The sequence below is a fragment of the Idiotropiscis lumnitzeri genome, chromosome 11 (assembly GCF_059441095.1).
Source record: "Idiotropiscis lumnitzeri isolate Australia: NSW breed Sydney's pygmy pipehorse chromosome 11, RoL_Ilum_1.0, whole genome shotgun sequence".
NCBI classification, from domain to species: domain Eukaryota; kingdom Metazoa; phylum Chordata; class Actinopteri; order Syngnathiformes; family Syngnathidae; genus Idiotropiscis; species Idiotropiscis lumnitzeri.
In genome coordinates, this window is record NC_142401.1 from 9,371,782 (window position 1) to 9,397,306 (window position 25,525).

Sequence of the window (25,525 nt, forward strand, 5' to 3'; positions counted from 1 at the left end):
TCTAAGTAAATAATTAGTTGTCCAATTTCCGAAAAGCCATTCTGCACTGTCCACCATCCAACTGTGACGAAATACTGCCACGAATTGATATAAAAACCACTCATTGATACTAATGATGTTCATCTTTGTTGATATGTAGATGGTAAGTATCTGTGTTTGTTTTTGTGATAATACAGTTGAATAATTTATGTCCAAGGACTTAAATAAATAAAAAAACTGTGTGCTTTTTGTGACCGGCAGGAAATATGCTGTAAAGTGGATGTTAAGTCTTGATCCTTGGGATATTTTGATCATTCAGACATATTAATAAAGCAAATGGAAATTGGTATAAATTATATATTTATTTATATTCACATATTTAACAAAATTGTGGCAAAGTGTGGGTTGCAGGTTTGGGGAGCACATCCATTTAAACACTGTTATGAAATCAAACTTCAGGTTTTGGTACACGTTTAATCCCTATACAATATATCAATCCAAAATTATATTCAATTTATAGATACTGTACGCACACAGTCACACGCATACATGCATGCATGCACTCATAGGTAAGGGTAGTCTTCCAGCTAGTCCTTACTGACCTTGATCATAAGAGTGAAAAATGTTCCAGTTAGGCCTGATTATAGACGTGTGCAAATCACACGCCACATTCATGCATTTTATTCCATACTCTCCTGCACAGGCAACACTTTTCCCACATCCTGTTTCGGTATACCAAACGAGTCTTCCTCCTGTCCAAGTTGGAGCACTGTGTCTGTTGGTGGTGAGGGTGAGCCTCTGTCTCCTAAGTTGAACGTGATTTTGATGTTGACATTCGGACTACCGGTCAGGGGGCTGGAGGCACACGAATGGACGCTGGACACTGATGGGGAATGCTGAGGGTGGCAAATGGTTAAGGTGGACTTCAGGGCTCCAATGGACTCATGGCTGCTGTGCGAAGAGCCAGCATTGTCGTCGCCGCCGCAGTGGCCGGAATCACAACTGACCTCCGTAGTCTGCAGCAGGCGGTGTTGCTCCCCTGGCAAAATGGCCGTAAAGGAAGTCCGTACAGGTTCAACCTACAGAAGGTGGAAGGAATCAGCATCTCATTGTTTCATATCAATTACAATGAGCCATAAGATGACATTGACTCACTTCATCGCTGCTCTCATTGTTTCCATTTGTGGTGTCTTTTGGATGAAAGTCCGCAGTGCCTGACAAAGACAGCAGACAAACTGTAAAGTTTTGCCAGTGTAACACTTGTATTAAGAAGGAATGTAGTGAACGACATAAACTCAACTCGTATGCTGACTAAGGACGCACAACCAGTTAGTCAACTATTTTTCCCCCCCAAAGGCTTTATTTTTCCTAATAACAAATATTCTTTTTAATTTTCCTAATATTTTAGTTTTTTTATTTTCATCATGTTTTTATTTTAAAAAATGCTAGTGATTTATCTTCTTTAAAAACATATTTTTTGCTGTTCTGAATTATTAATATGTCATTAATTTCTTCAATTTACTTTTCATAATTTGGTGGTTTTCAAAAAAATTCCACAAACCACCATCTCAAATAATACTGGAACTGGAGCCTATCCCGGCTGTCTTCGGGCAGTAGGCGGGCTACACCCTGAACTGGTTGCTAGCCAATCGCAGGGCACACAAAGACAAACAACTATCCGTGCTCATGATCACACAGAGCATCCAATCAACCGACCATGCATGTGGTTGGAATGTGGGAGGAAGCAAGATTACCCGGAGAAAATCAAATGTATTATATAACTTTACCTAAATGAATGTTAGGAAGGACATTTTAGAGCTTAAATGTATACTGTGTATAAGGTAAATACTTTAGCTAAAGAAACAGATTTTAGAGAACAAATGCAAATGTAGTCAAATACAAACACACAATGTAGGAAAGTGTTTGTAGAGTGATACTGTCACCTGGCGCCATTCTGGAATTAATAAGTGTATAGCGTGTAAATTTGGCATGAGTGTATGTAATTGCTATTTAATTCATTGTACAGTGCTAAACTTTCCCATGTCTCAAAATGATGGCTATGTCTGGTATTACCCTTTGTGTTTGTCATCAATGGTACTATTCATAAGAAAATACAGCAAAAAGCACAGACCTTTGTTCCAGGTGGTCATATAAAGGACCAGCAGAATGATGGCGACGATGATGAAGAACATGACTGTTGTGACAATGCTGGCGACTGCTGTAACTGAAGCGAACAGAAAAAGAATGGAAAATTGTCCGGGCGAAGATTCAGAGTCACTTTCAAGCCACGGTTGGCCAGCACTGTCTGAAACACTGTCAAAGCTGAAAGGTAAGCAGAGCTGCATTGAGTTTTGTCAGATGCACAGATAAGTGTTTAGCTACTGTACATATTGTTCAGTGAAGTTATCGTATTTGTGTTGCACTATTGAAGTGTAATCTAACGGCTAGGTGGTGAAGTGGTACCTCCGCGAAGGAAAACAATTGATGCTGTCTTTGGGGGCTTTCGTAGTTGCTTTTATAGATTCAAATAGCAGGGTTAGCAAGTCCTTTATAGAAGACGGAAAAACAAAAAGGCTTAAATTGTGCATTTAAACTAAATAAGGCATTTGTATTTGTAATACCCATAAATTAAATTATCAATTAATTTAATAAATTAAAAACATTGATTGTATAATTGTTTTTGTCATTTTATTATTTACAATTTATATATTTTTTGATAAAGAGATAAATTGAAAATGAATTTGAATCAAACAATTTTAAGAAAAACAAAACCGTGGCTAAATTAAAGGAAAAAAAAATATTCCAGGATTCTTGATAACGGTAATGCTCAGGGAGGACCGAATTGAAGAACGACGTGGCCCGCATATGGTCCGCGAATCACACTTTGTCCACCCATGTACTAGTCTACAGAAGTGCATCCCCCCCAAGCTCCGCCCCTCATTGGCATGACAACAAAATCCGTACTCGCCACTGCCCAGTCCTATATAGGCCAGGGAGCTCTGGCTCACTTTCTTGAGACAGGGGTGTCCCCTCAGAACAAGCATTAATTCTTGAACCTTTGTTATTGAGATAACTGTGAAGAGCTTTGAGTACCATAGTTAGAAAAGCGCTATACAAGTGACAGCCCATTTTAAACCATTTTGACAAAAGCATGTCACAGACACATTTGAAAAAATGTACAGTAATTAAATTATGTGGAAAAAAAAAAAGTCTCCTTCAGATCACATTTTCACAGATGAGGGCTCACGTAGTCGCGCACCAAGTTCACCATCAGCTCCTGGGCTTTTTGTCAGTGAGCCTTCCAAAACAGCCGTTCCAACAAAAAGGTCCACAGTCCCTCCTGAGATTGCACTTGGTGGGTTCGTAGTCATAGTCAGATTGCGATGCCCGCTTGTCAGCGTGAGTGGCAGCGGGCCAGCCTCGCAAACCGTATCTGATGTAGAAGTGCCTGCACTTAAAACAGCGCCCCCATGACAGCTGCACACAAAACACATGTGATAAGGAAGCTGTGAAACCGTCACACATAACCCAGGGGCCACTTCACTCACTTTGTATGAGGCCGACAAGGCTCTGTTGCAGACGACGTGTCGGAGAATGTCCCGTCAAGGCACCGTTTGCACTTGACGTTTGAGTCAGCCGTTCCTGGAAAGCACAACACAACACTATCCAATCTACAAGGTCCACTGGTGAAGAAGTGCACTTGCAACTGCATGAAATGACTACAATTTTTGTTTTGCATTTAATATCATTGTTTTGTTTTAAGATGGTGTATTTCAATATTTACTATTATTTATTTATTATTTATTTAATAATATTTTATTTGAATAAAGGTAGAACTATATACAGTCCTCTGGATGTTTTTTTTCAAGTTTCTGGAATTTGAAATGTTTTAAGGTACTATTTCAGTGTCATCCACACACAGAATTCAAACAATCATAATTAAAACGACAAAGAATCTATACATAATTGCCTATCGGGGTAATCCCAGGGAAATCTGCGGTTCACGATTCACAAAGTCTATCGGTTTTTTTTCCCCCCTGAAAAAAACGCAACCTATTTGTATTTTTGTGCTCTTTCTCAAACGTGATGCCCCAAAAGCTGTCTGAATAGGAAAGTAGTATAGTAATTGTTTCAAGGAAGTATGTTGAAGTGACACAACTCATTATAGAGACAAGCTTTGTAAGTCACAGAGGGACTATGTTTAGCCTGGGTTGTTGTGGAGAGTCTTTGCATCATGTTGATGTAAATACACAATTAGGGTGCCCAAAATCAAATCATCAGTAAAGCAGTTAATTTAACAAAAATGTAAAATTAGTTCGTAGTGATATTTAATTTCTAATCAGTGTTTGTGGTAACTATCGTATCGTGTCCCTCTTACTGTACTCTCAAATACTCATATAAACCCATATATTTTGTAACACAAATGGTGAGAATCTTGACACCTGGCACAGAGACTCCATAACCAGCTTTGCAGGACGTGTAGTGTTGACAGGCAGTGCAGTGTTGCTCATCAGATTCCATGATGCAGTACATGCCAGGTCGACACGCGCACTTGGACATGGTGATGGATGAGCAGTTCCTGGCAAACTGCAGGCCTTTGTCTGGTCATACACAGAAAGAAGAAGAAGAAAAACACTCAGTAAACAACTACAACATGGACGAGATTTGTAGCTACTCACGAGCTTTGCATTTGGCGCACAGGAAGCAGTTTGGCGCGTAGTTCCAGCTCTCCATGTATTGCTCGCGTTCACACGGCTTACACACACTCTCAGATGTCCCGGTGCACTCGCGTGTGAGTCGCGATCCTGCGGGTGGAACACCACAATTCACCATAACGAGTTAATGTCCATGCCTTTAATCGTAACCGTCAATCAAGAAATATCAAGTTTTGATAAAAGTGCTGCTATGACAACCTGATAATATAAACCATATAAAGAACATCAGTGGATGTTCATAATGGACACCATACGCTACTGGACGTGTCGACGACTAAGCGGAACCTCAGAGGTCATCGAGCATTTTCTGTTGCCACTCCTTCCCTCTGGAATGAATTTCCGTTAAACATCAGGGAAAAAAACCCTCTCTGACCACTTTATTAAAATAAAAAAAAATAAAAAAAATAAAAAAAAAAGGGTTTCTTTTTACACGAGATATAACAAGGTTTAATTAAATGAACGTAATTTGAAGGTTTTGAAGTCCCTGAAATTAGACCATGATAGACAAAAAAAATAATTTTAAAAAATCTTAATTTTTAAAGCACTATCAAAAATGTTGTCATCTATGTCTCTATAAAGTTTTCCCCACTATACAAGATTATTGGAGCAAATGACTTGTATTATTTCATATCTGGTTACATTTTCTTACGTGTCTTCATGACAGGAACGCACTCCAAAACTTACCAGGGGGGCACTTTTTGCAGCAGAGGCCCAAAGCCTCCAACAAGTATTCTCGATCCGGGTTGTTGCACTTTTTACCAGACTCTGCATGGTAGGGCATCGACAACACCTGCTGGAAAGGATAAAACCTCTTAGCACTTGCAGAAACATTTTTGAAAATAAGCAGAAAAATGGTTTGATTTCACACTTGATGGATGGCCACGCACGCCAAAGAGCAAACAATTTGGACTTGTCAGTAAAAATCAATATTCCATAATTTACTTAAAAAAACGCAAGACTAAAATCCCCCATCGTGTACTCTTTTAGTAGGCATGTTGAAAAGGCACACCTGCCCCCAACTAACCTCATTCTTCATGTAAAGCTCATGGCCAACGAAGGTGGAGGGGCTTGAAACAGTAGCATACCGTCTTACAAAAGCAACAGCAATAGGCATAAAGGCCGCCTTTGTTCTTCACCTGAGGAGGCAAAGTGACAGTTTATCTTGACCATCTCTGGAGCTCTGGAAAAATGCTTATTTGCTAACTTGCTCCACGACAAAATACTAAAACATTTAGTTGACGAGCGAATTTGCTGACAGCAGCAAAGAATTTTATGTGTGACAGGAAGCTGAGGCGGCAACCAAGAAGCCCTCGGTTTTAAGGAGTGCAGTTTTTCTTATTAAAAGTAAGTCTGAATGCTGAAGCAGCTGAGACTCCATAATTTAAAGTCGAGCAAGTTTCATAACTTTAAAGTGGACGCTCGATTCATGAAAACAAATCGAAAATATCTTCATGATTAATTTAACCTGAAAGGCAAAAGTTCCTTATGTTTGACAAGTCCAAAAAGTAAAGCATTACGTCCACTACAAGCAAACTTGCAGACAAAGACAAACATCCAAACAAAAGCAACACACCTTGAACGGGTGTACATCCAGCAGCATCACCAGCATCACGAGTACGTCCTTCATCGCGTCCCGTCAGCACATTCAAGCCAGCAGAGCGGCGCAAAAAAAGTCAGTAGGTTCCTTGAAGTGATTGACTAGAGGAAGGAAATAATGTAAGACTGCCACTCACAAGCATCCGCTCTCGTATGCAACCCCGCAACCCCTCCCCACCCGAGTTAAGATGGCGGTAAAAAACAACACGTGTCTCCATTGAAATTACCATAACGCAGCAAAATATAATATTGCCTCACAGCAACACAAAAACAATCACTTAAATAGTATGGTGCCTTGAGATAGGAGTTTCATACATTCCGTGACCAAGCTTGTAACTCAAAACAATTGCACCCCAAATCATCTTTCCCCATTGAAATGAATGAAAATGCCATTGATCTGTTTGTTTTTTTTTTTATATGGAAAAATCACACTCGATAATATTGTACTTAATAAAAACATAGGGTAAGACTGGTACTGGTAAAAAAAATAAAAATAAAATAGCAACATTTTGTGCAGTTAATTTTGCTGCTCCTGATGTGTCCGCCTTGGCCACCAGTCAGACAATGCAATAATTCAGTCATGCAGAGGAAGAATAGCGCTTGTAATACAACAAGTAACTCAGTAAGATGTTGTAATATTAGTCATTTTACGCAGAACATTCAGAACATATGCCATTGAGTATCGCTATACAATCCATGTCTCCATGTGTTGACACCAGTTGTGTCCAAATCCTCAAGACGATCAATTTTTCACCCACAAACCCACTTACCTGTATGCATTTTCGTGAGAACTCCTCCTACGACAGGAAAATGAGGTTACAGGCTCATGAGAACTGAAAGCGGCTCAGAAGTGAGTATGGCCTCCAGCATGCACTTTGCAAAGTTTAGATACTCTTCTGATGAGACGACCGGCGGCCCTGCTGTGTGTAACTGGGTGTCGGATGTGGCGTCAGAACGCAACGATCGACTTGGTAGGTGCACCATTATGGACTTCAAAGTCATCACTTCCTTTGTAAAGTTTTTAGAAAAAAATGTTAAATTCGTTCACTTAACCTTCAAAACTTGTGCGTCAGAATGATTATTTCTGCAAATAGCAGCCAGCCTAATGGGAAGTCAATCCCCTTGATCTTCCTATTTATATTCTTATTAGGTCATTCATCACTTGATTTGTGGTACAAATAATTGGAAACTGCAGTTAGCTGAGCATAACTAAAAAATAAAAAAAAAATAGTCATCTTGACTACTGTGAAAACCGCTGACATTATCTTGGTCAAAAATGGGCAATTTTGTCTAGCGCAATAAAGGATGTTTTGCTCCACTCACATTCTCTATGCAAACAAAAGAAAATCCCCCTCCCTCACCTTTTGAGTATCTCCAAAGATCTTACAGAAGTAACATTACTGAAGTTCAATGATTTTGTGCTGACAATACATTGCCCCCCCCCACCCCCCTCACCACGCACAACACACAAATGTTCCAAAATTAGCGGCAAAGGTTTCAAAATGACTCAACCCACTATTGTGAAATGTGCACAGAAGAACAGCTTAAAAAAAAAAGGACTTCTACTTTAGGGATCTGGAACTGCGGTGGGCAAGTCAGTTCACTTTAAAAGTTGTGCTAATGCTTCAATTGTGTTCCGTGTTTGGACGAACTGTACCATGCACTAAAGTGATCACTGTTTATTTGACATGACTTGACATCCAAGAATACAAAACAATTACATTTCTTGTAAAACTGACTTTCCAGGCATGGTATTATTGTGGTTAACATGTTTGCCTACAGTCAGTGAGGTTCTGGGTTTGAAACTCGGCTCGGGCATGTGGAGTTTTCATGTTCTTTCTTTTCTTACATGGGTTTTCTCCGGATACTCCAACTTCCTCCCACGTTGCAAAAGCATGTTTGGCTAATAGAAGACTCTAAATTGTCCAAAGATGTGGATGGGCGTATGAATGGTTGGCTGTCTACATGTGCTCTACAATTGGCTGGCAACCAGTGCTGGATGTATCCGGCCTCTCGCCGAAAGCTGTGTCAGGCTGACCCAAATGAGATTTGCCACCAAAAAAATAAACCAAAAAAAAAAAAAAAGAACGGGATACTTGTGAGGGTCTGTCAGCTGATAGTTGAAGAGGCAGGTCGTTTTTTTTTTCTTTTTGGCGAGAAGTGCTGGAAGTGGTGACGGGCCAACGGAGTAATAACTGGCACTTGTTCAAACTGAATGCTTCTGCACACCCCATCCTGGAAAAAAAAATACAAATAAAAACAACAGCAGCCTTAAGAAATGTTCTCAACAAATTATTTATACAGTGGCACCTTCAGATGTACCACCTCAGAAAGTCAGAGTAGAACACCTCACCTCGGGATCCTCAGTGTGCTTTTCCAGGTGACTTCGCAGGTCAAGGTTGCTTGGCGGGTGACAGTAGCTCCGAACAGTGTTGGACCAGCCCAAAAGACAGTTCTATAAAACCGCAGCAACAACACGTGAAAAACCAGGTAATCATGTTACGCATATACAATGTGCTTAAAGAGTGGTTCCACAGTTATCTTGAAAACAATGTCGACAGAGTTGCAACAGACATGAATATTTTTTGTTTTTAGCTGAAACAAACTCAGATCAGTGACTGCATTTCCAGCTTGAAAACGTGTGAATCTCTCGCCTTCCTTAATTGTTGTTAATGCAGGACGATATGGACACGTGATGAGTCGTCAACATGCTGAAAATGTGAATTTGTGACATCACCCCCCTCAAATGGGAATGTGAAGTTGGAGACTCCCGCATTGCCTCACTATATTCAAACCGTAAATACGAGCTTCATTTTCGTACGTGCTCCATAATGCCGTTATTTATTGAGTGCCTTGAGTGAGTAATACTGCGGTAGGAATCAGGTGTGCTCCTCAATATTCATCGCACATACATCACTGGTGCGAAATCCATACTTACAGAGGGTAACCCCAAACTATCAGATGGATCGAAGCTGCTGCGGCGATGTGCTTTGTAGTCGTAAGGTGGGAGCAGGGCAGAGCGAGGGATGCTGACCCTGAATAAAAACCACGTGCACACACACCAACCAAACCAGTAAAACCAATCCACTTAATTCAGCCTCAATATGTATTAGCATTATTTGCATTTCCTTTTCCTGTTTAATATGTAAAAATGGTGGCTTCTGTTTACACTGTTGTTACCTGACAAGAGCTGGTTTGTCTTTAGCGTGGGGGTGTGAAGATTTTGGACTTTTGCACACGGGACAGCATTCCTCGGGGGTAACGGGGACAGGGAACAGTCTACTGTTCAGTTTGTACAAGAAGGTGCCTGGATGGAAAAAAATAGCGCAGATGAGCATTGTTAGCAGACTGCACATGTCGGTCATCATAGCTGCAAAATGATGACCCATCTTACATTGATGAGTATCTATGTAGGCATTCGGGCCATCGGTGTCTGCAAACACTGACAGGACAGACTGCTTATCTGGGGAAAGTCTGCGAGGAGAACCGTGTGATGATCAGCGTCAGGTGAGGATGACAACAACAAGACAAACATTGACGGCGGTAGAACTCACTTGGCTTGGGGCTGGTGCATGCATTCGCTTTCATTTTGCACTCGGAAATCTTGCAGTTCTTTGTAGAAATCATCCGGGCGTTCTTGCAGGGACTTCTCCACATCAAGGACACCTGAACAGAAATAGACAGAGAGTCAAAAAGGTAAGTTAGGTCTTTCATTCATTTTCCAAAATGGAGGTCATATTTATCCTAAAAGGGGACTAGCACTTTCTCTGTCAATGGACATTGTGCTGCTTATTCTGCTGTGCGCGCCTTGGCCCCCATGGGACAGTATAAAACAGACATATACTTTACTCCACTGGAGAATAAGCTCCTCTCTGGGCTTCTCGGTAAGGCAATAATATTAGTTCCAGAGGACAAATAATATATGTTTGTGCGTACTCTTACATTGTCGGCAAGTATTACTTTGTGTTCAAATATTCATTGCTTAAAGTGTAATAACACTTCCAAGTGCTGGGTTCGTGAGTGAAAATGCAATAGTTTTTGTCTCTGTGGTGCTTGAAGGTAGAAGACCATTTGCGCTACCTCATGTAGTCATAGTAACCAAAGATGGATTTTCCATCGGCGCAGCAGTATAACGGACAAGTTAGATAGTTGCAAACACAACCCACCATTTAAAATCGAAGAAATACAATTCTTAATTCTTGGGATATTTTGCCGAAAGCATGTCAACATTAGGAGGGAAATATGAGACACAATATGCCTTTTAACCTGACAACTGTGCTTTTAAAAAGGCACTCAGCCCAAAGATGCGTACCTGCTATCCAGTCATATCCAAGTAACGGCCGCAGACTCTGGCCGCTGACTGACGCCGGTTCTTCTGGGTGTTCACTGTTCTGAAATGTGACTCGAGCACCCTTCCGCTGTAAAAAATGATAAATAAACAAATGAATAAGGTCTGCATCTTAAAATGTTATGAGGATCCAATCCATTGCCATTGTTAGAAATGGAAGTACAGAACAGAGCATATTTGCATAAATCAAGCCAGTCCACACTAATGTAAACTAATGCCACAAAAACGGGGCCTCTACGTCAGCAGCATTCTGTCACTACAGATATTTCTAGAAGTGGATTTTTTTGAGAACCAAGCTTAAGTCTGTTTTATTGACATTTTTTATTATTTCTATAAAATATTTTTATCCATTGTTCTACATTTTAATGCCATTGTCAAATATTCTTGAGAATTAAGTTAATTCTTCCCAAAAAGGATGCATTTAAATGACTATCCTCTAATATTATTATCAGTTGCAAAAAAATTAAAAATGGTATACTTCTGTGGCGATGTCACATGTTTTGCTTACCTGTTCTTTGCTGTGATGAGCCAAACATGACTTAACAGCAGTAGGCCCATTGTCGCCATTCCCGTCTGGTGATATTTCTGATCGTAGGGTGCGCTGAGCAGCCAAAGATGGTGGTGAGTTCAAACCTCGAATGCCCATTCGCCGCTCACACATATCTGAGAGGGATGTCACAGGTTAGGGCCGCTCGATTAAGAAAAAAATATTAAGCACGGTTATTTGAGAAATAATAATTTTTCAAACGTTTTTTGGGGGGGGGTACAAAACAAAAAAATACAAATGGAAACAATATGAAGACAAATCAAATTTATTACATCTTTAAATTTAAATAAAATTGAGTAAGGTTTTCTTCTATATAAGCAGCATTGGAGTTTACTTGCTGTACACTTATAAATTTCCATAGAACTGTTGAAATTTTTAAAAATGAACAATTTCAAAAGAATACCCACATTTTGAAGTCAAGTAACTCACTATAGTATAAGACACAGTAAAATGAGTACTATTTTAACATCGTCTTAAATATTGTAATATATACTGCGTATAATAATTGTTTTTCTTTACGATTTGCCAATTTTGTAATCATTGAGTGTAATAATCGTCATCGTATTTGAAATTAGATTAATTTCACAGCCCTATTAATTTGTTATTTTTTTGGTATCATGAAAATGAAGCAAAACAGAAAGAAAAACTAAATCTTGTTTAGATTTTTTCCTTAAGGTAAGGCTGTTTTGAGCAGTATAGCACAATGCTACGGTCAAGTGTACGTTTTCCTTTCCTGCTAAACAAACAAAAACTGTTTTTTAATGATTCCTAGCTCAATGTTGTAAGTATAAAAACTTCAGTTGGAGGTTTCCACAGACACGAGACTTCTAACTCGTATTCGCCGCTTTATTTTAACCACTTACCTCAACAACTTTCCATTATTTCCCTCTCATACAACTTTCTCCGATTTCTGCACACGACTTGTCGATGAAATGTTGATTACGTTATCAAAACAAACGTCGTTTCACTCTAATGACATCTAATGACAACATTTAAGGACAATACGACATTAATACAGCGAACATTTTTTCCGCATTTAGAAGTGACGCCATTGCCTGCACTTCAAACCACCGCCCCGTCACCGTCACCACGGCAACAAGCAAACCCGGACATCTGATTGGCTAACGGCACTTTTACCCGTCATGCCTTGCTGTGAACGCCTTTAAAGTCGCAGACGCGTTTAAATTGAAACTTTCTAAACGGCAGAGGGCAGCATTTCCAAATTAGTGGCCCCTTATTGAGTGACTTATTTAATTTTTTTTTGCAATAAAAATAGAACGATTTAAACATAGCATTATATTTTCTAGCAACCATTACCCCCCCTGACTTTTAGCGTGTTTCATTGGCTACCACGTTCAGTGCATTTGTCTTTTTTTATGCAGCCAATTAACCAGCTAAGCTTGTCTTCTTTTCCTTAGTATGTCTGAGCCAGGTGAATTTGCTCACTCTGAAAAGATATAGATAAGTGACTTTGGTTGTCACTTGTATTGACCAGCACGGAAACACGACAAAACCATCCTGGTCTATGCAGTTTTTATCTTATCAGGAGAAAACTAAAACATTAAGGATGCATCTTTTGTATTGATAGCAGTTAGCTAAGAAAATAAGTTGAGAAATGAGAAAGTTAAGACTATTTTAAGTGTACAGTCCAACATTGCCTTTGAGGGAACATTGGTACCCCATGGCACAGCATGTTGCTTAGCCGCGCTAGCAAACCATGGCAGTTTTGTCTGCTTCATGAACCGAGCGTGAAGACAGACATTGGTGTGTTAGAAAGTGTCTTGCGAACTGGTCCACGTCCACTGAATCACATTCGCATTAGCAGCTGGCTTCGTTGCGCCATCGATCGCCCTAAAGACTTTCACCCGGGCTTGGGTCGCTGTCTGGGCAACCTGCCCTGGATTTAACGCCTCAAGGCATGCTGGCAAATTCAGCATCAATTCCCTCCAATGGTCGTATTGATAGTTTCAGTTAGGACTGTTAAAATGAAAGCGTTAATTTGAAATGAATTTTTAAAAAAAATGTTAACGCAATTAAATATTTGAACTCAGTTAACTCAGTTTTATTTACTTAAAAAATGTTTGTATGTCTTGCAAACCCAAATTCAAACACTACCATATTAGGTGTAAATCTTTCGGACATCATCTCAGAAAAAAAAAACACCCTGCTCAAGTTACCACTGGGCCTTGCAAACCAACAGTGTTGGAGTGTGGTGCTTGTGGGCAGAACTAAATGTACAGTAGAGGCTTTGAGTATTGGTTCTCAGAAAAACATTAAGATCGTATTAAAGGATCAAAGAAACCTATTGAAACAGTCTTTGATTTAAAATACACTTAATATGTGGTTTTACATTACTTACAAGGCATTTATCTAGTAAATACAAGCGTCAGAAAAAAAGTAGTTGAAAAATGTGATTAATTTTAATTAATTATGGATTTTCTTTTGGCTGATTTATTAGTTAAAAAATGTCCTGACACCACTAGTTTCAATAAGTACGACATGATGGTGGTGGCACCAAATACGCATCCGCCGCTAGTTGCGGATGCATGTCTTGTTGAAGAAAGCCCTCATTTGATAATAGCACAGTGATGTTCTCTTCCGCGGGCACTGTGTTGAACTTCAAAACAAGTCTCGTAGAAGTGAGGTAGAACAGTCCATCACGGCTTCACGTGCATTAAAGCCGTCCATCCGTGGCCGGGCTAATAATGAACTATGCTGCGGGTGCTGCAGGGTCACGGCCACATAATGATACGCCCCGATAGCCGCCCCTCCGCCTTCCCCGCCGAGCCACTGATGCGCAGCGGCTGGGCCCAGATGCCCACTCAGTATTCCGGTCACGGCTCGCCAAGCAGGCCCAGTCCCGTTTTGATTAGTTGACCACACCGGCGCCCGTTTGCACCCCATTATGCGGCGACGGTGCCAGGCACCAGGTTGTATATTGCCCCCTGCCTGTCCAATTAAACCCCCCGCCGGTGGGCTACCAACAATTACACCCTGCCGCCGTCGCTCATTAGGCGCAGACGAACAACAACAACATAAATGAGAAAAAAAACAAAACACTATCATTTCTGTCAAACAACCAAAGCAGAGAGAACATTCAAAAGTACTGATAAAAATAACTGCTACCCTTGTGAGGAAAAGCGGCTCAGATAATGGATGGATGGATGATAAAAATAAAAAGTTAACGACTCGCCCTTTGAAGAAGCAGTTCAATTTTATTCTCTTGATATCACAACTTTTTTCTTGTAGTTTATTGGCATATTATTTTTAGCATCCTATTAGACTTTGTTGTAAAAAAGCGACTGTATTTTGTTTATATTATGATTGTATCATTGTTTTCGTAGGATTGAGATTCTCCCCCACCCCCAAAATAATATTTGACTTCATTTTTGTGGTTGCAATATTGCAACAGTTTTTGTCTACAGATTACGTATTTTATTATAGGTTGACTGCCATTTAATTAACTTTGCGCACATTATTTCATTATGACTTTGGCAATTTAATTGTATTTTTTTTCAGTTTTACAACTTTTTTCCGCTGTAATTTTGCCTACTACATCCATCATCATCATCATGCCTTGACTTCACGTATTTTAAAGTCATCCATTTGTGGCCGCAATATTACAATCCTAATGAGAATGAATGCTCATATTATTGCGGTAAAATATATATATATATATATTTTTTTTTTTTAAATCAGATGGTAATCTTGTCGTGATGCAAGATCTATCTTAAAAAATGTAAAAGATTTGTGTTTTAGTTTCTTTCTTATTTAAATTTTTTTTAACGTGATTTTTTTTGTATTTTGTATTGAAAAAAAAATGAAGAAAAGCTAAATACTGCACACTTGAGGAGTTAATCCAACTCAGGAGATGAAACTGCATTTTGAAAAATAGCTGATGGGCATCACTACGTATTATAGTAGCGGTCGTGAAAGCCTCACTTGTCATGGGCACACTGGAGGACCGGAATCTGTATTGGTGCACGCATCTCCACACGCTCATTTTCGAACTTCTTGTGAGATGAGGTGACAGCAAAAAGTGGAAGGCCATCTGAATAATCTGATGGAGGATGACGAGAAGGGAAGGTTGAAAGGTTGGAGGGGCGGCGGGGGGGCGTGGGGGCAGGTGTTTGGTGAGAGATTGGTGCGCGAAAGGTTCCAGTGCGATAACACAAGGCAAACGGATCGATTGTGTGCGCCTGCCTCCTGTGTTGGCGGTGTGCGGATGCCATTAAGATGAAGGAGATTAGTGCTGCCACGACGTGAGGAGAAGTTGCAAAGCAGAACGAATAATATTGGGAATTCATGACAGAAATATTTTGCTATTATTGTATTTCTTTTTACAACATTAAATTACACTCCTGCACATTCAATACACTCCCTGAAAAATAGATGGAGCAATGTTGTCGTTGTAGTTTTTAAGGTTTTTAATGAATTTGTAGGCAGCATTTTTAACCCAGTATCTGTTGTTAAACTAATTCAATGTTGCCCCCCTAAAAAAAATAACATTTTACAATAACAGCTAGCATGTTAGCAAATTTGGAGCTAATAAATTGGGAGCTGAGGAACTTGCTAATAGTTGGTATGCTACCACGCAGCAAGAGGAGTACCTGAGTATCAAAAGTGTTAGGGTACTAAAAAAAAAAACTAAAACATTTTCAACACACCCTCTCGTCGTGCCAGATTTTGAATGAAGATGGAAAAAAATGCTAACATGATAGCATAGCAAGAGAGCGAACAAGAAGGGCAAAGGCAGATAGGTACTAGGACTTGTTTAACCCAAATTGATATACAGTGATGCAAAAATGCTCAAAGTTCGTGTGTTAATATATATCACGATAGAAAACTAACAAAAGATGCCTAATGCAGATTGATAAAATCTGATGTTGTGCTTTGAAGTTCAAGTCAGGTTGTACAGTAATCCCTCATTTTTTTGGGGTTATTGGGGTTAAAATGGAACCCAGAACTCAACACGAAAAGTGAAAATACGCAAATTAGAGGTTGACTTTTTAATCATTATTATTACGATTATTATTTAAAATAGTTTTTTTATTTTTTATTTTGTGGGGCCTCTATTATGCCGTTGCGACCCTTCTAACATGGTTCGCAATCTCCTAAATACTTGTTACGCAACATATTTAACTTTAAAAATGCTAAAAGAAGAATGAATACCAAAGCTTAATAGTGATCATGTTTTGTAGACAAATCAGATTTAATATGAAAATTGGTCGATCGTGCTTACATATAGCAAAATAGCGATCTGAGTACATAAAGCGCTTGAGCAGACAGATCTGGATCTTACATCATGTCCTGAAAATTGAAATAATGCTAACATGCTAACATACAGCAAGCGCTATGGTGGATTGACAAAGACTTTACAGCATAACCTCAATTCTGGTTGGATTTCAAATAATTATGGATAAAATGCTAGCTGCATAAAGCAAGATATCACAAGTACAGAACGTGATTAAAAAAAACAATAATTAAAAGTAATCATATGCTATCATGCTAACATATAGCAAGATAGCAACATGCGTATGTAACATCATGACCTTAAATATATTCATATTCCAATTGAAAATTTCTGCACTTACATCTGGAAAGCGTACAGAAACCACTAATGCAAATCCTAAAAGATTTGATATCTTTGCATGTTAGATACCAAATAACTATTGATCGTATGCTAATGTGCTACCAGTTGGCATGCAAACATTCATCCAGAGAGCAGCCGAGTGCAGAACGCAATCGTGTTGCCATCACTATAGAAGCGTTACGATGCAAATCGTGATTATGCACGCTCACGCATTTTCCCGCCCGCTGTGTTGTCAGCCATGTTTACGACACTGTTTTGGCTCCTGATTGATGGCGGGCAGGAGGAGGGCGCTTGCTCCGTAGTCCATCAGTGGCGTGACCTCATTTAAGTTTTATATGCCACTGCGGGTTTGCTTAATAGGCCATACCATTACGTGAGGTCTATTAAAAAGCATAGAGTAAATCAGCGGAGGAACAACTGAACTGTTAATGACGTCCTTCACTGGGTGGCTGAAGCCCACACAGAGTCTCGCATGTCACAGGTGGGCCCGCTCCCATCGTTATTTTACTCAGGCTTACAGTGGGAATGCAAAATACAGTGGTGCCTTGACTTAGGGAAACGCTACAAATTTTTCCCATTAAAATGAATGGAAATGCAATGAAAGAGGATAGGACAGGGACCGGCTTACAAATAGAGCAAATCATACATAATTGACACTCATTGAAATGCATTGGGAGGAAAAAATATAAAATGTAAACACAATTTGTCTTCTTCTCCCAAAAAACCCCCCAAAAAAACACTGATAAACATTCAAAATGGGTATTTCATGAAAAACAGGGAGGAATGGAGGATTTGTTTTTCTTTGATAGTCGCTATATTCGACTATATTAGGTTAACAGAAGGACTTTTTTTCTGCAAATATTAAAACTTATGTTTCATACCATTCCAACTTTTTTCTTGTAGCATTGCAACTTAATTCTAAAATAGATTTAAACTCTCTTTTTTTCAACTTATTGACATCTATTGTTTGGCTTTGGTGAATGATGTCAAATATTAGTTTACATAATAAATAATCCATTATGATGCTAAATAAGAGCATGAGATTATTAAATTTTTTTTCATTCAAGTTCAGTGTTTTTCCTGCGCCCTCTGCCAGGTGGCCGAGTTTAGCCTTTGTAATGACATCAACGACGTCCTAATTAAAAAGCTTTTAGAGTTTCTGTCCGTAAACATGATTAGTAGTGGGATATTGTGACAATGACCAACTGGAACAAGCGACACGTGAGCTCATTCTGCTGCATAGAAAAACACAGCTGGCTCTAAAGCAGCTGGAGGTGAATTAAAAAAAAAAAAAAAAATCGTTTTTTTTTCTAAACTGAGTGAGAGAGAGTGTGAGAGACTGTTTAAAAGCACTCACATCGAGCAGAAATGCATTAGTCTGTAAGAAGAAAGCAGCTTTCGATGAGTCTTTTTCCTTACAATAAAGTAATTTGTGATGCCATTTTGTGCCTTATTTTTAAGGATAATGCAGTTAGAACCTTTTAGAATCCTTTTATTCATCTAAGAACTAGAATGGGATGACAAGATTTTTTTTGGTCTAAATGCCGAATGAAGATTTATCTTTCAGATAAATACCGGTCTAAATCAAGTTTTAATTTCTTTTTTGATGGACGGAGGGCAAATGTTGCAAACATTTTGTGTACGATGTTTTTTTAATGACAAAAAAGGGTTGGGGTCAACAATTTTTATGAATAAGCCCGGAGGGTCAAGGCAGGTCAAGGCAATTGTACAGAGATCGTGGGCGAAGGGCGGGGGACTGACTGGCAAAAAAGGGTCAAGTGCCCAGCTCTGGTAACAACACTGCCACATGGATGCTAATTGTTAGCATCTGTGTTCCCTTGGAGTTTCCTATGGTTTGTTAGCATGGCCAATTTTTGCACCATACGGTCTATAATTAAAAGAAAAAAATTAAGAATAACAGAAAGAATTTAATGCTTTTAAAATATTTTCAAACTAGGCCAATTTGACCTGTCCCATAAGAGGAAGGTTAACAAATGTGTCATGTCAGTCCTTGATTAATGAGATAGTGGCTGCTGCTCTCATATTTTCATATTCACTCACTAAATGACTATGATTCTGTGGGGAGTGGTGCGGTGTCATGCAGAGGGGGAGTTGGCGTCTGCTTCATGCACCACATTCACTGCTCTGCACGCTATTAAGTGGATGAGTGAAAATACAATCAATGCTGTCTTGAGCTGTATTTCTCTCCAGATAAAAATTACTTTCATAAAATTATTTTTTTCCTTGATAATTTGTTTTGTTTAGAAAAAATATTAATGTAAAAGTCATATATTAAGATACAAATTAAATGGGAATATTGTTATGAATGTTTTTAATGCCAGACTTTATTCTCATTCAAATAGACACTGTTTTGGTTTGAATCTTACAAAACAGCCTGCGACCCTCGTGAGGATAAGAGGCTTAGATCATGGATGGATATTACCGAACATTATAATTATTCAAACACTCATAATTTCAGCAAAAAAAAAATACCCCACAAAAATACTGCCACTGAAAGAAATGAAAAACAAATTCTCCACAAATGTATTATATTATTTAGAAAATCAACAACATTATTTTCACCATACAAAAAAAATCATTGAAAACAACTTCCAACTAATAGTAAAACTTTGTTAAAGCTCTGTGACATAATTTCCTGAATACATGACAACTTCTTTCTTATGAACGAACACAACTCAATTCTCTAATGTTGCAACTTTTTTCTAGAACAATTAAGATTTTATTCTGGTAACATTATTTTCTCCTTATACAACTAGAATGTTATTCATCAAATACATTACCCCAATTTTTCTGGACCCAAAAAATACTTTATCCATGTAATATTGTGACTTTTTCTTTCCAGAATTGTTTTTCTTTTAAATATAAAAATGACACTTTAAAAGTGACAAGTCATGAAAATATCAAAAAGTGTCTCCCCAGTATATTTTCATAAAGTATATTAAACATCTTTTAATATGTTGCCAGGCTTCAGCATGGCCGTGACCCATGTGAGGATACGCTGCTCAAATAATGAATAGATGGATAATATGTTGCGTCTCAATAATCGTACAGAGCAAGAAACAGTTCATTTAAATGGCCATTTGACCTCATATTAATTCCCGGTAAAAGATGTACGTATGTACCGTATATATGATTCATGCTTGAAAGTCAAACAAACTGGCTGGACACGCTGAATATTTGAGATGAAGCTTCCCCCGTGCTCAATGAAATCCATTCATCAAATATTAAATGTGTTGCAAAGCTCCCCCCCCCCCGCTGGGCTGCAGGCCATCACTCATCATGCTGCGAGCTTACAGCGTTCACGTCTCACCTATTCATATAATGCTGCATAGTAATATACGATATGAACCCTCGGAAGGTCGTTTCTAATCTGGTTCTTGTCTGAGCAAGCACTTACTCTTGATAATCAGCTAATTAGAGCATTTAATCAAGTCCCATCATGCCAGTCGCGGGGGAAGATGAAATGGTGACGAGCCAAATTTTCCAAGCATCTCTCAGTATGATGCAGTGCAGTTGCACACCACTGCAAACCGACACACTCTCAAAAGTGGAAATGTTCTTTGTCATGAAAGCAGACGATTGGGTAAAAGTCTTGTGTTGGATCTCAAAGGATTGTGGTGGTGTACCTAAAGCTGTGTGGTCATAAATGTCGAAGGCGAAACCAGGTCAGTTTATTTATGGAACTTATTTTGTTCACACGGGAAGCACAATGTGCTCCACAATATTAAAAGAGCAAAAGGGGATTTAAAAAATGCAATATGGTCAAAATACTATCACAATGCTTTTTTTTTAAAAGAAAAAATGGTTAAAAAAAGCATTCAGATGACCAATGTATGACATGTTTTTGTATTTACAATATTTAAATGTCATCATTTGAAAATAATGTTTAGCTTAATTTTGAAATTCTATATAACAATACACTATTTAGAAAATATAGGAATGAAAAACTTTTTTAAGAGAGAGAGAGAGAGAGAAAGAGAGAGAGATAGAGAGAGAGAGAGAGAGAGGGTGAGAAAGAATTCTAGAAGTATTTTAGATTTAAAGGTAAGATTACGTTTTCGTTTTCTTTTTTTTTTTTTAAAGTCAAACTACTTTCTGGTAATATGATGACATAGACGAGCAATGGAATATTTCTCTGGTAACGGTATGACCTTTTTTCTAAGCATCAATAACAACCTTAAGAAGCATTCTTGGAATCAAACTTTTTTTCTGCTAATATTGCATTTTTTTCCCCTCCTCACAAGTTATAACAGCATTCTTTTGGCTTGTTATAAAACAGCTTTTGAATCCATATAGTACATCTGAATAAAATGACATTTAGAAAACATTGACGATATGTAATAACTTACAATAATGTGTATACATATTTAAATTTGAAAACATACGTTTTATATATTTTATTTGCATTGAACAATTAAACAAAATATTTAAATGACTGAGATGTCGCAACTTCTCCCACAGCTCATCAGTTCGGAACTAATTTGAGCTAAAACTATGTGGTTGCTCTGAACAGTCATTTTCTTGTGAACTTCAACTGGGAGCGGCATCAAACAGCTTGAAGCCTCATTTTTTAATAAGTGTACACTATTTCAGTGACATCTGGTATCATGAAATATTCTCATTGAGTTACTGTACTCAAATCTCAAAGCCTTTAAAAAATACACGCTTGTTTGTATGATATTGAAAATATATGTATAAGTACGACATAGAACATTTTCCAACAACATTGACGAATAAAAAAATGTGTTTGAAAAAAAGACTATTTGAATCCACCTGGAGATGTGCGCACACACACAAACACACACGCAAAGTCCCAGCATTCCTCTTATCAGAAACACACCTTCTGCCCTCCCTCTCTCCCTCTCTCTCTTTCTCTCTCTCCGTCCGCCGCCTTCCTCGTCCCCCCCGAGCGGCACACGGGCTCACAAGTGGATCTCCCCCTCGAGCAAACCGCAGCACGGACTCATTTCTCCACGCACCAGCTCTGAGTGAATGCTCACTCAGCAGGGGTGTTTCGAGATATTAGCGCGCTGTGTGTGGGGGTGCGTGCGTGTGCGTGTGTGTGTGCGTGTGGGTGGGTGGGCGTGGGTGAGAGTGTGTGTGGTGGTGGGGGCGAGGGGAGCGGCTCGCCCACCTCCACCATCCCTGTTCAAAGGTAAGATGCCGTTCTTCGTTGCCGGGGAAACCACTAATAATGATGATGATAATGATGGGTGGGTCACTTAGTGAGGTTGGAAAAGTGTGCATTAAGTGTTAATGCTTCATGTGGTCATTACACACATTTATAATAGTGGCACTTCCCAAGATTTAAAGAGGTGGTCGGAGAATGGGCAACTTTTAGCCTGTAAATGTGCTACAGTAATATTAGTCCACTTTGACATTTAAAAAAAAAAAAAAAAAAAGGTCATTGTGCACACTTTTTAAAATTTGGATTTGGAGAAATGATAATGCCCAAAGATGGACGGGATTGGCTCTAACATGCTTTCATATACTTAGCAATTGATTTGGTTTATTTTCACTTGAAATGACCCAACAAAGTAGCAAAAGTTGTTTTCAGTACGTGCATACGCCAAGTCTTAAATGTATTCATACGACGATCGATGTTGCCTTACAAGTCACCAGGATACTTAACAAATTGCCCAATAACATGAGGAATGAGAAGTTTTTTATATATGAAATATATAGAAATTAATGCATGGAACTAAGCACATATGTGCATGTAAATATCTGTCATTAATATAGCATGACGCAGTCCTTCGGGAGAATAAGCGGATCAGATAATGTATGTATGTATGTATATATATATATATATATATATATATATATGTATATATATATATATATATAGTGTATAACACATTTATAACAACATAAAAATGCACCTCGATGCATTCTGATAGCTTTCTAACAAGAACGCCCTTCTTGCTCACTTTTCATTGCTAAATGTGTATCCATGAGCATATATGAGTAGCGGTGTTGAGGGGGCTTGTGGCAATGAGGGGGGGGGGGGGGGGCTAATGGGCTGGTGCGGTGTAACCGTGTGATTTACTGTCAGACCAAATGATAGGGGGCCGTGATGGAGGAACAGGTGGTCCACAATACAACAGAGGCAGTGGCTCACAGCTGATTGGCATTGCCCTTTCGTCCACCCCGGGCCACATGCTCCTTTGCAACATTGACTTCACGCGCATGTAATTATGGTGTATGCAAATTAAATAGGCTTATGGCGCAAAGCCTAATGCTTGTGTGTGTGTGTGTTTGCGTGTGTTTTAATGGTGAATTTATCCTTCGCCAAAATATTCAATTCTACGCCCAAACTATTCAAAGCATATGGAGAGCAGTGATAAGGCTGTAATGTTCTACACTGAGAGCATTTGTCTCACCACACGGTAGGAAAGCAATAACAACTCTATACTTACTCCCAAGGGAAATAATGAATTCATGTGTTCCAGTCATGATAAAACCTTAATTAATTGTCTATACAATGCTTTATGAAGTGACATTTTGGCTTCGGATATATGGGCTAAAAGAATTTACTCACTAGTACTGAATGAACCTCAATATTATGATTGCAATTTAATATGCTGTTATTTTTTTTCACGGTCTTCTTCCCATTTTTTTTTCCAAAACACAAGCAATAAAATAATTTATGTTAAATGTTAATAAGTAACAGCCGATTTATTATACATATATGTTTTGGTCTTATGCTAAAATGAAGCCACATAAACCATGAATTAATATGGAAGACAGTTTATCTATTTCAATTTGAGTTCTTAACTAACCAAACACTTTGACTTGCAGTCTTTCAACTGTTCATAACAACAACTGAAACTATGGCATAAACGTAAGTCAAAAATCAGAGTACAACAAATCTGTAGCTCGACTCACTTGAAGTTTTCAAATTAAATTAAATGATAATGCATAAACATCCAAAGCACAGAACTTATCTAGACACTTCCTCACCCATCATGGAACCGTATAACATCAACGGGATTCTAAGAACTGTACAATACACAGTGTTCCACCTAAAGCCCAGCATCCTTTGGCTGTACACAAAGTGGAGCGAGGAGACTAGTGAGCATCATGGGCACTATCCAGGACGAAACAACAGGCCTCCAAGAATACATCAAGTTGAGGGTCCTCGGGGATGACCTGCATAGTGAATGCCTCAGGCAACACAAGCCCAGTAAGGAGAAGGAGCCAGATGGACCGTCAAGGAAACACAAGCCCCTGCATGGCATTTACCTACGGATGGTTACCAAAGACAGACTCCGATTGAGGAACCATTAAATTGGGCGGAGGTTCTGGCTCACACCTGCGCTGCATTACAATTAGCCAGGCTTTTAAGCGCTGGAGAAACAGTGCCTGTCGCCGGATTATTGTTTGTCTTGCCAGTTGGCTCGGGCCCGTTCATATCCAGCTTGTTAGCGATTGCTTGTGCTTCTTACCACCCTCGTGTCCGTCGGTTGGTATAAGTACTTTCTGTTGTTTTCTGTTCCTATTACTACTTGCAGCTTAGTTTAAGTGTTCCATTGTTAGCTTCCCGGTTTTATCCTCTCTACACTTGAGCAGTGCACATGGAGTAGAATACTTCTGCATATAAAGTGCTGTACATGGAGTAAAAATATGACAAACAAAAACAAGGAATTCATAATATGAAAACAGTAAACACCATAAAACACTAAAACGATGTCAAATCGAATGTTGTGTCAAAAGCCATGGAATAAAAATGGACAGAGTGGCAGCTTGCCCAACGTTCAAGAGGGGAAAAAAAGCTGGATTTAACAAAAGCACCAATTGTCAGATTTAAGATCACTGTCCAATGTAAAGGCAAAGTTTGAGAGTGCTGGCGCAAAGGTGCTCAAGTCAACAAGGTGGAATTTACAAGGGCCACCAGGCCCAAGCCCCATAACCACGTTTTCTTTGCATTGATAGAAAGAAATCCAATGCCATCCAGGTCTTGATTTCCTCCAGGCAGACCAAAAGTGGTCTTAAGGAGAAAGCATTCTTTTTACTCAGCGCGACGTGGATCTGACTGCCATCAGCAAAAGCAAATATTATGCTATCGTAAGATGGAACCGAAGGGCAGCAAATACAATCAAAAGAGCAGGAGCCCCAAAATTGAACCCTGTGGCACGCCATATGACAGCGGGTTAGAGCGGCGAACAAGAAATTCTGTCAGCTATATCGGAACTAAACTACTCTAGAGTGCTACCACTAAATGGCACCTGGTGGTTCCAAAATTTCAAATGAGTGTGAATTTTAGAGATTTTTTGGGGGTCTTAAATTCCATAGTTTATAATGCTTCCATATTGTACATGATTGAATATTTCAAATTTCTGACATGATATTCATAAAATAATCATCCGGAGAGTCCGTGGTGACTTTTTTTAAACGGTACTAAGGAGACACAAGGAAAAGCACTCTCATGTTTTGTGCTTTTAAAAGATGCGGCCCAGCGAATGCAAGTTGTCTGTGCCTCTCACCCTTATCTCTCTGCTATCTGTCTTTCTTGAGCGGAATTCATGTTCTAAAAACTTCACTTTGTTAATAGCACAATCACTTGTCTTGGGAGCCAATCTGAGCGCTAAATGACAACATATTTGAAATACAGTTTCCGATCAGAGAGAACGCTCATGAAGAGAGCGTTTCGCATGAATGGCTGGAAGCAAATCTCATTAACAAAAGCAATATTTGTCCAACAAATTTATTTGTAGCCGGTTTGT

At 39.0% G+C, this 25,525-nt stretch overlaps 3 protein-coding genes across 7 annotated transcripts in view; 1 reads left to right on the forward strand and 2 right to left on the reverse strand.

Annotated features, from left to right (window-relative positions):
* Positions 1-326: 326 nt before the first annotated feature.
* tnfrsf1b (tumor necrosis factor receptor superfamily, member 1B) lies at positions 327-6,404 on the reverse strand. Of its 3 annotated transcripts, none has more exons than XM_088309168.1 (9): positions 6,268-6,404; positions 5,379-5,487; positions 4,659-4,784; positions 4,422-4,580; positions 3,528-3,621; positions 3,239-3,456; positions 2,111-2,203; positions 1,135-1,193; positions 327-1,058 (listed from the first exon to the last, which is right to left on the reverse strand). In XM_088309168.1, exons 1-9 carry the CDS (start codon positions 6,319-6,321, stop codon positions 660-662), a joined length of 1,311 nt encoding a protein of 436 aa, XP_088165294.1. In that variant the 5' UTR covers positions 6,322-6,404; the 3' UTR covers positions 327-659. The 3 variants fall into 3 exon arrangements, with proteins under 3 accessions (XP_088165294.1, XP_088165295.1, XP_088165293.1); XM_088309169.1 differs by having other exon boundaries at positions 5,379-5,484; positions 6,268-6,403; XM_088309167.1 differs by having other exon boundaries at positions 2,111-2,197; positions 5,379-5,484; positions 6,268-6,339.
* A 1,964-nt stretch (positions 6,405-8,368) lies between these two features.
* Positions 8,369-12,296, reverse strand: miip (migration and invasion inhibitory protein). Its single transcript, XM_088309546.1, has 9 exons — positions 12,049-12,296; positions 11,147-11,301; positions 10,603-10,708; positions 9,845-9,956; positions 9,685-9,764; positions 9,471-9,597; positions 9,229-9,325; positions 8,644-8,745; positions 8,369-8,525 (listed from the first exon to the last, which is right to left on the reverse strand). Exons 2-9 carry the CDS (start codon positions 11,297-11,299, stop codon positions 8,400-8,402), a joined length of 903 nt encoding a protein of 300 aa, XP_088165672.1. The 5' UTR covers positions 11,300-11,301; positions 12,049-12,296; the 3' UTR covers positions 8,369-8,399.
* The window catches only part of mmel1 (membrane metalloendopeptidase like 1), a 28,310-nt gene continuing 12,635 nt past the window's right edge, over positions 9,851-25,525 (forward strand). For 2 of the 3 annotated variants that reach the window (XM_088309543.1, XM_088309545.1), the window contains exon 1: positions 21,896-21,954. The gene's annotated coding sequence lies outside the window, so the exon portion shown is untranslated. Of the gene's footprint in view, positions 9,987-21,895; positions 21,955-25,525 lie in introns of those variants that run through there. The other variant, XM_088309544.1, reaches the window with a different exon arrangement.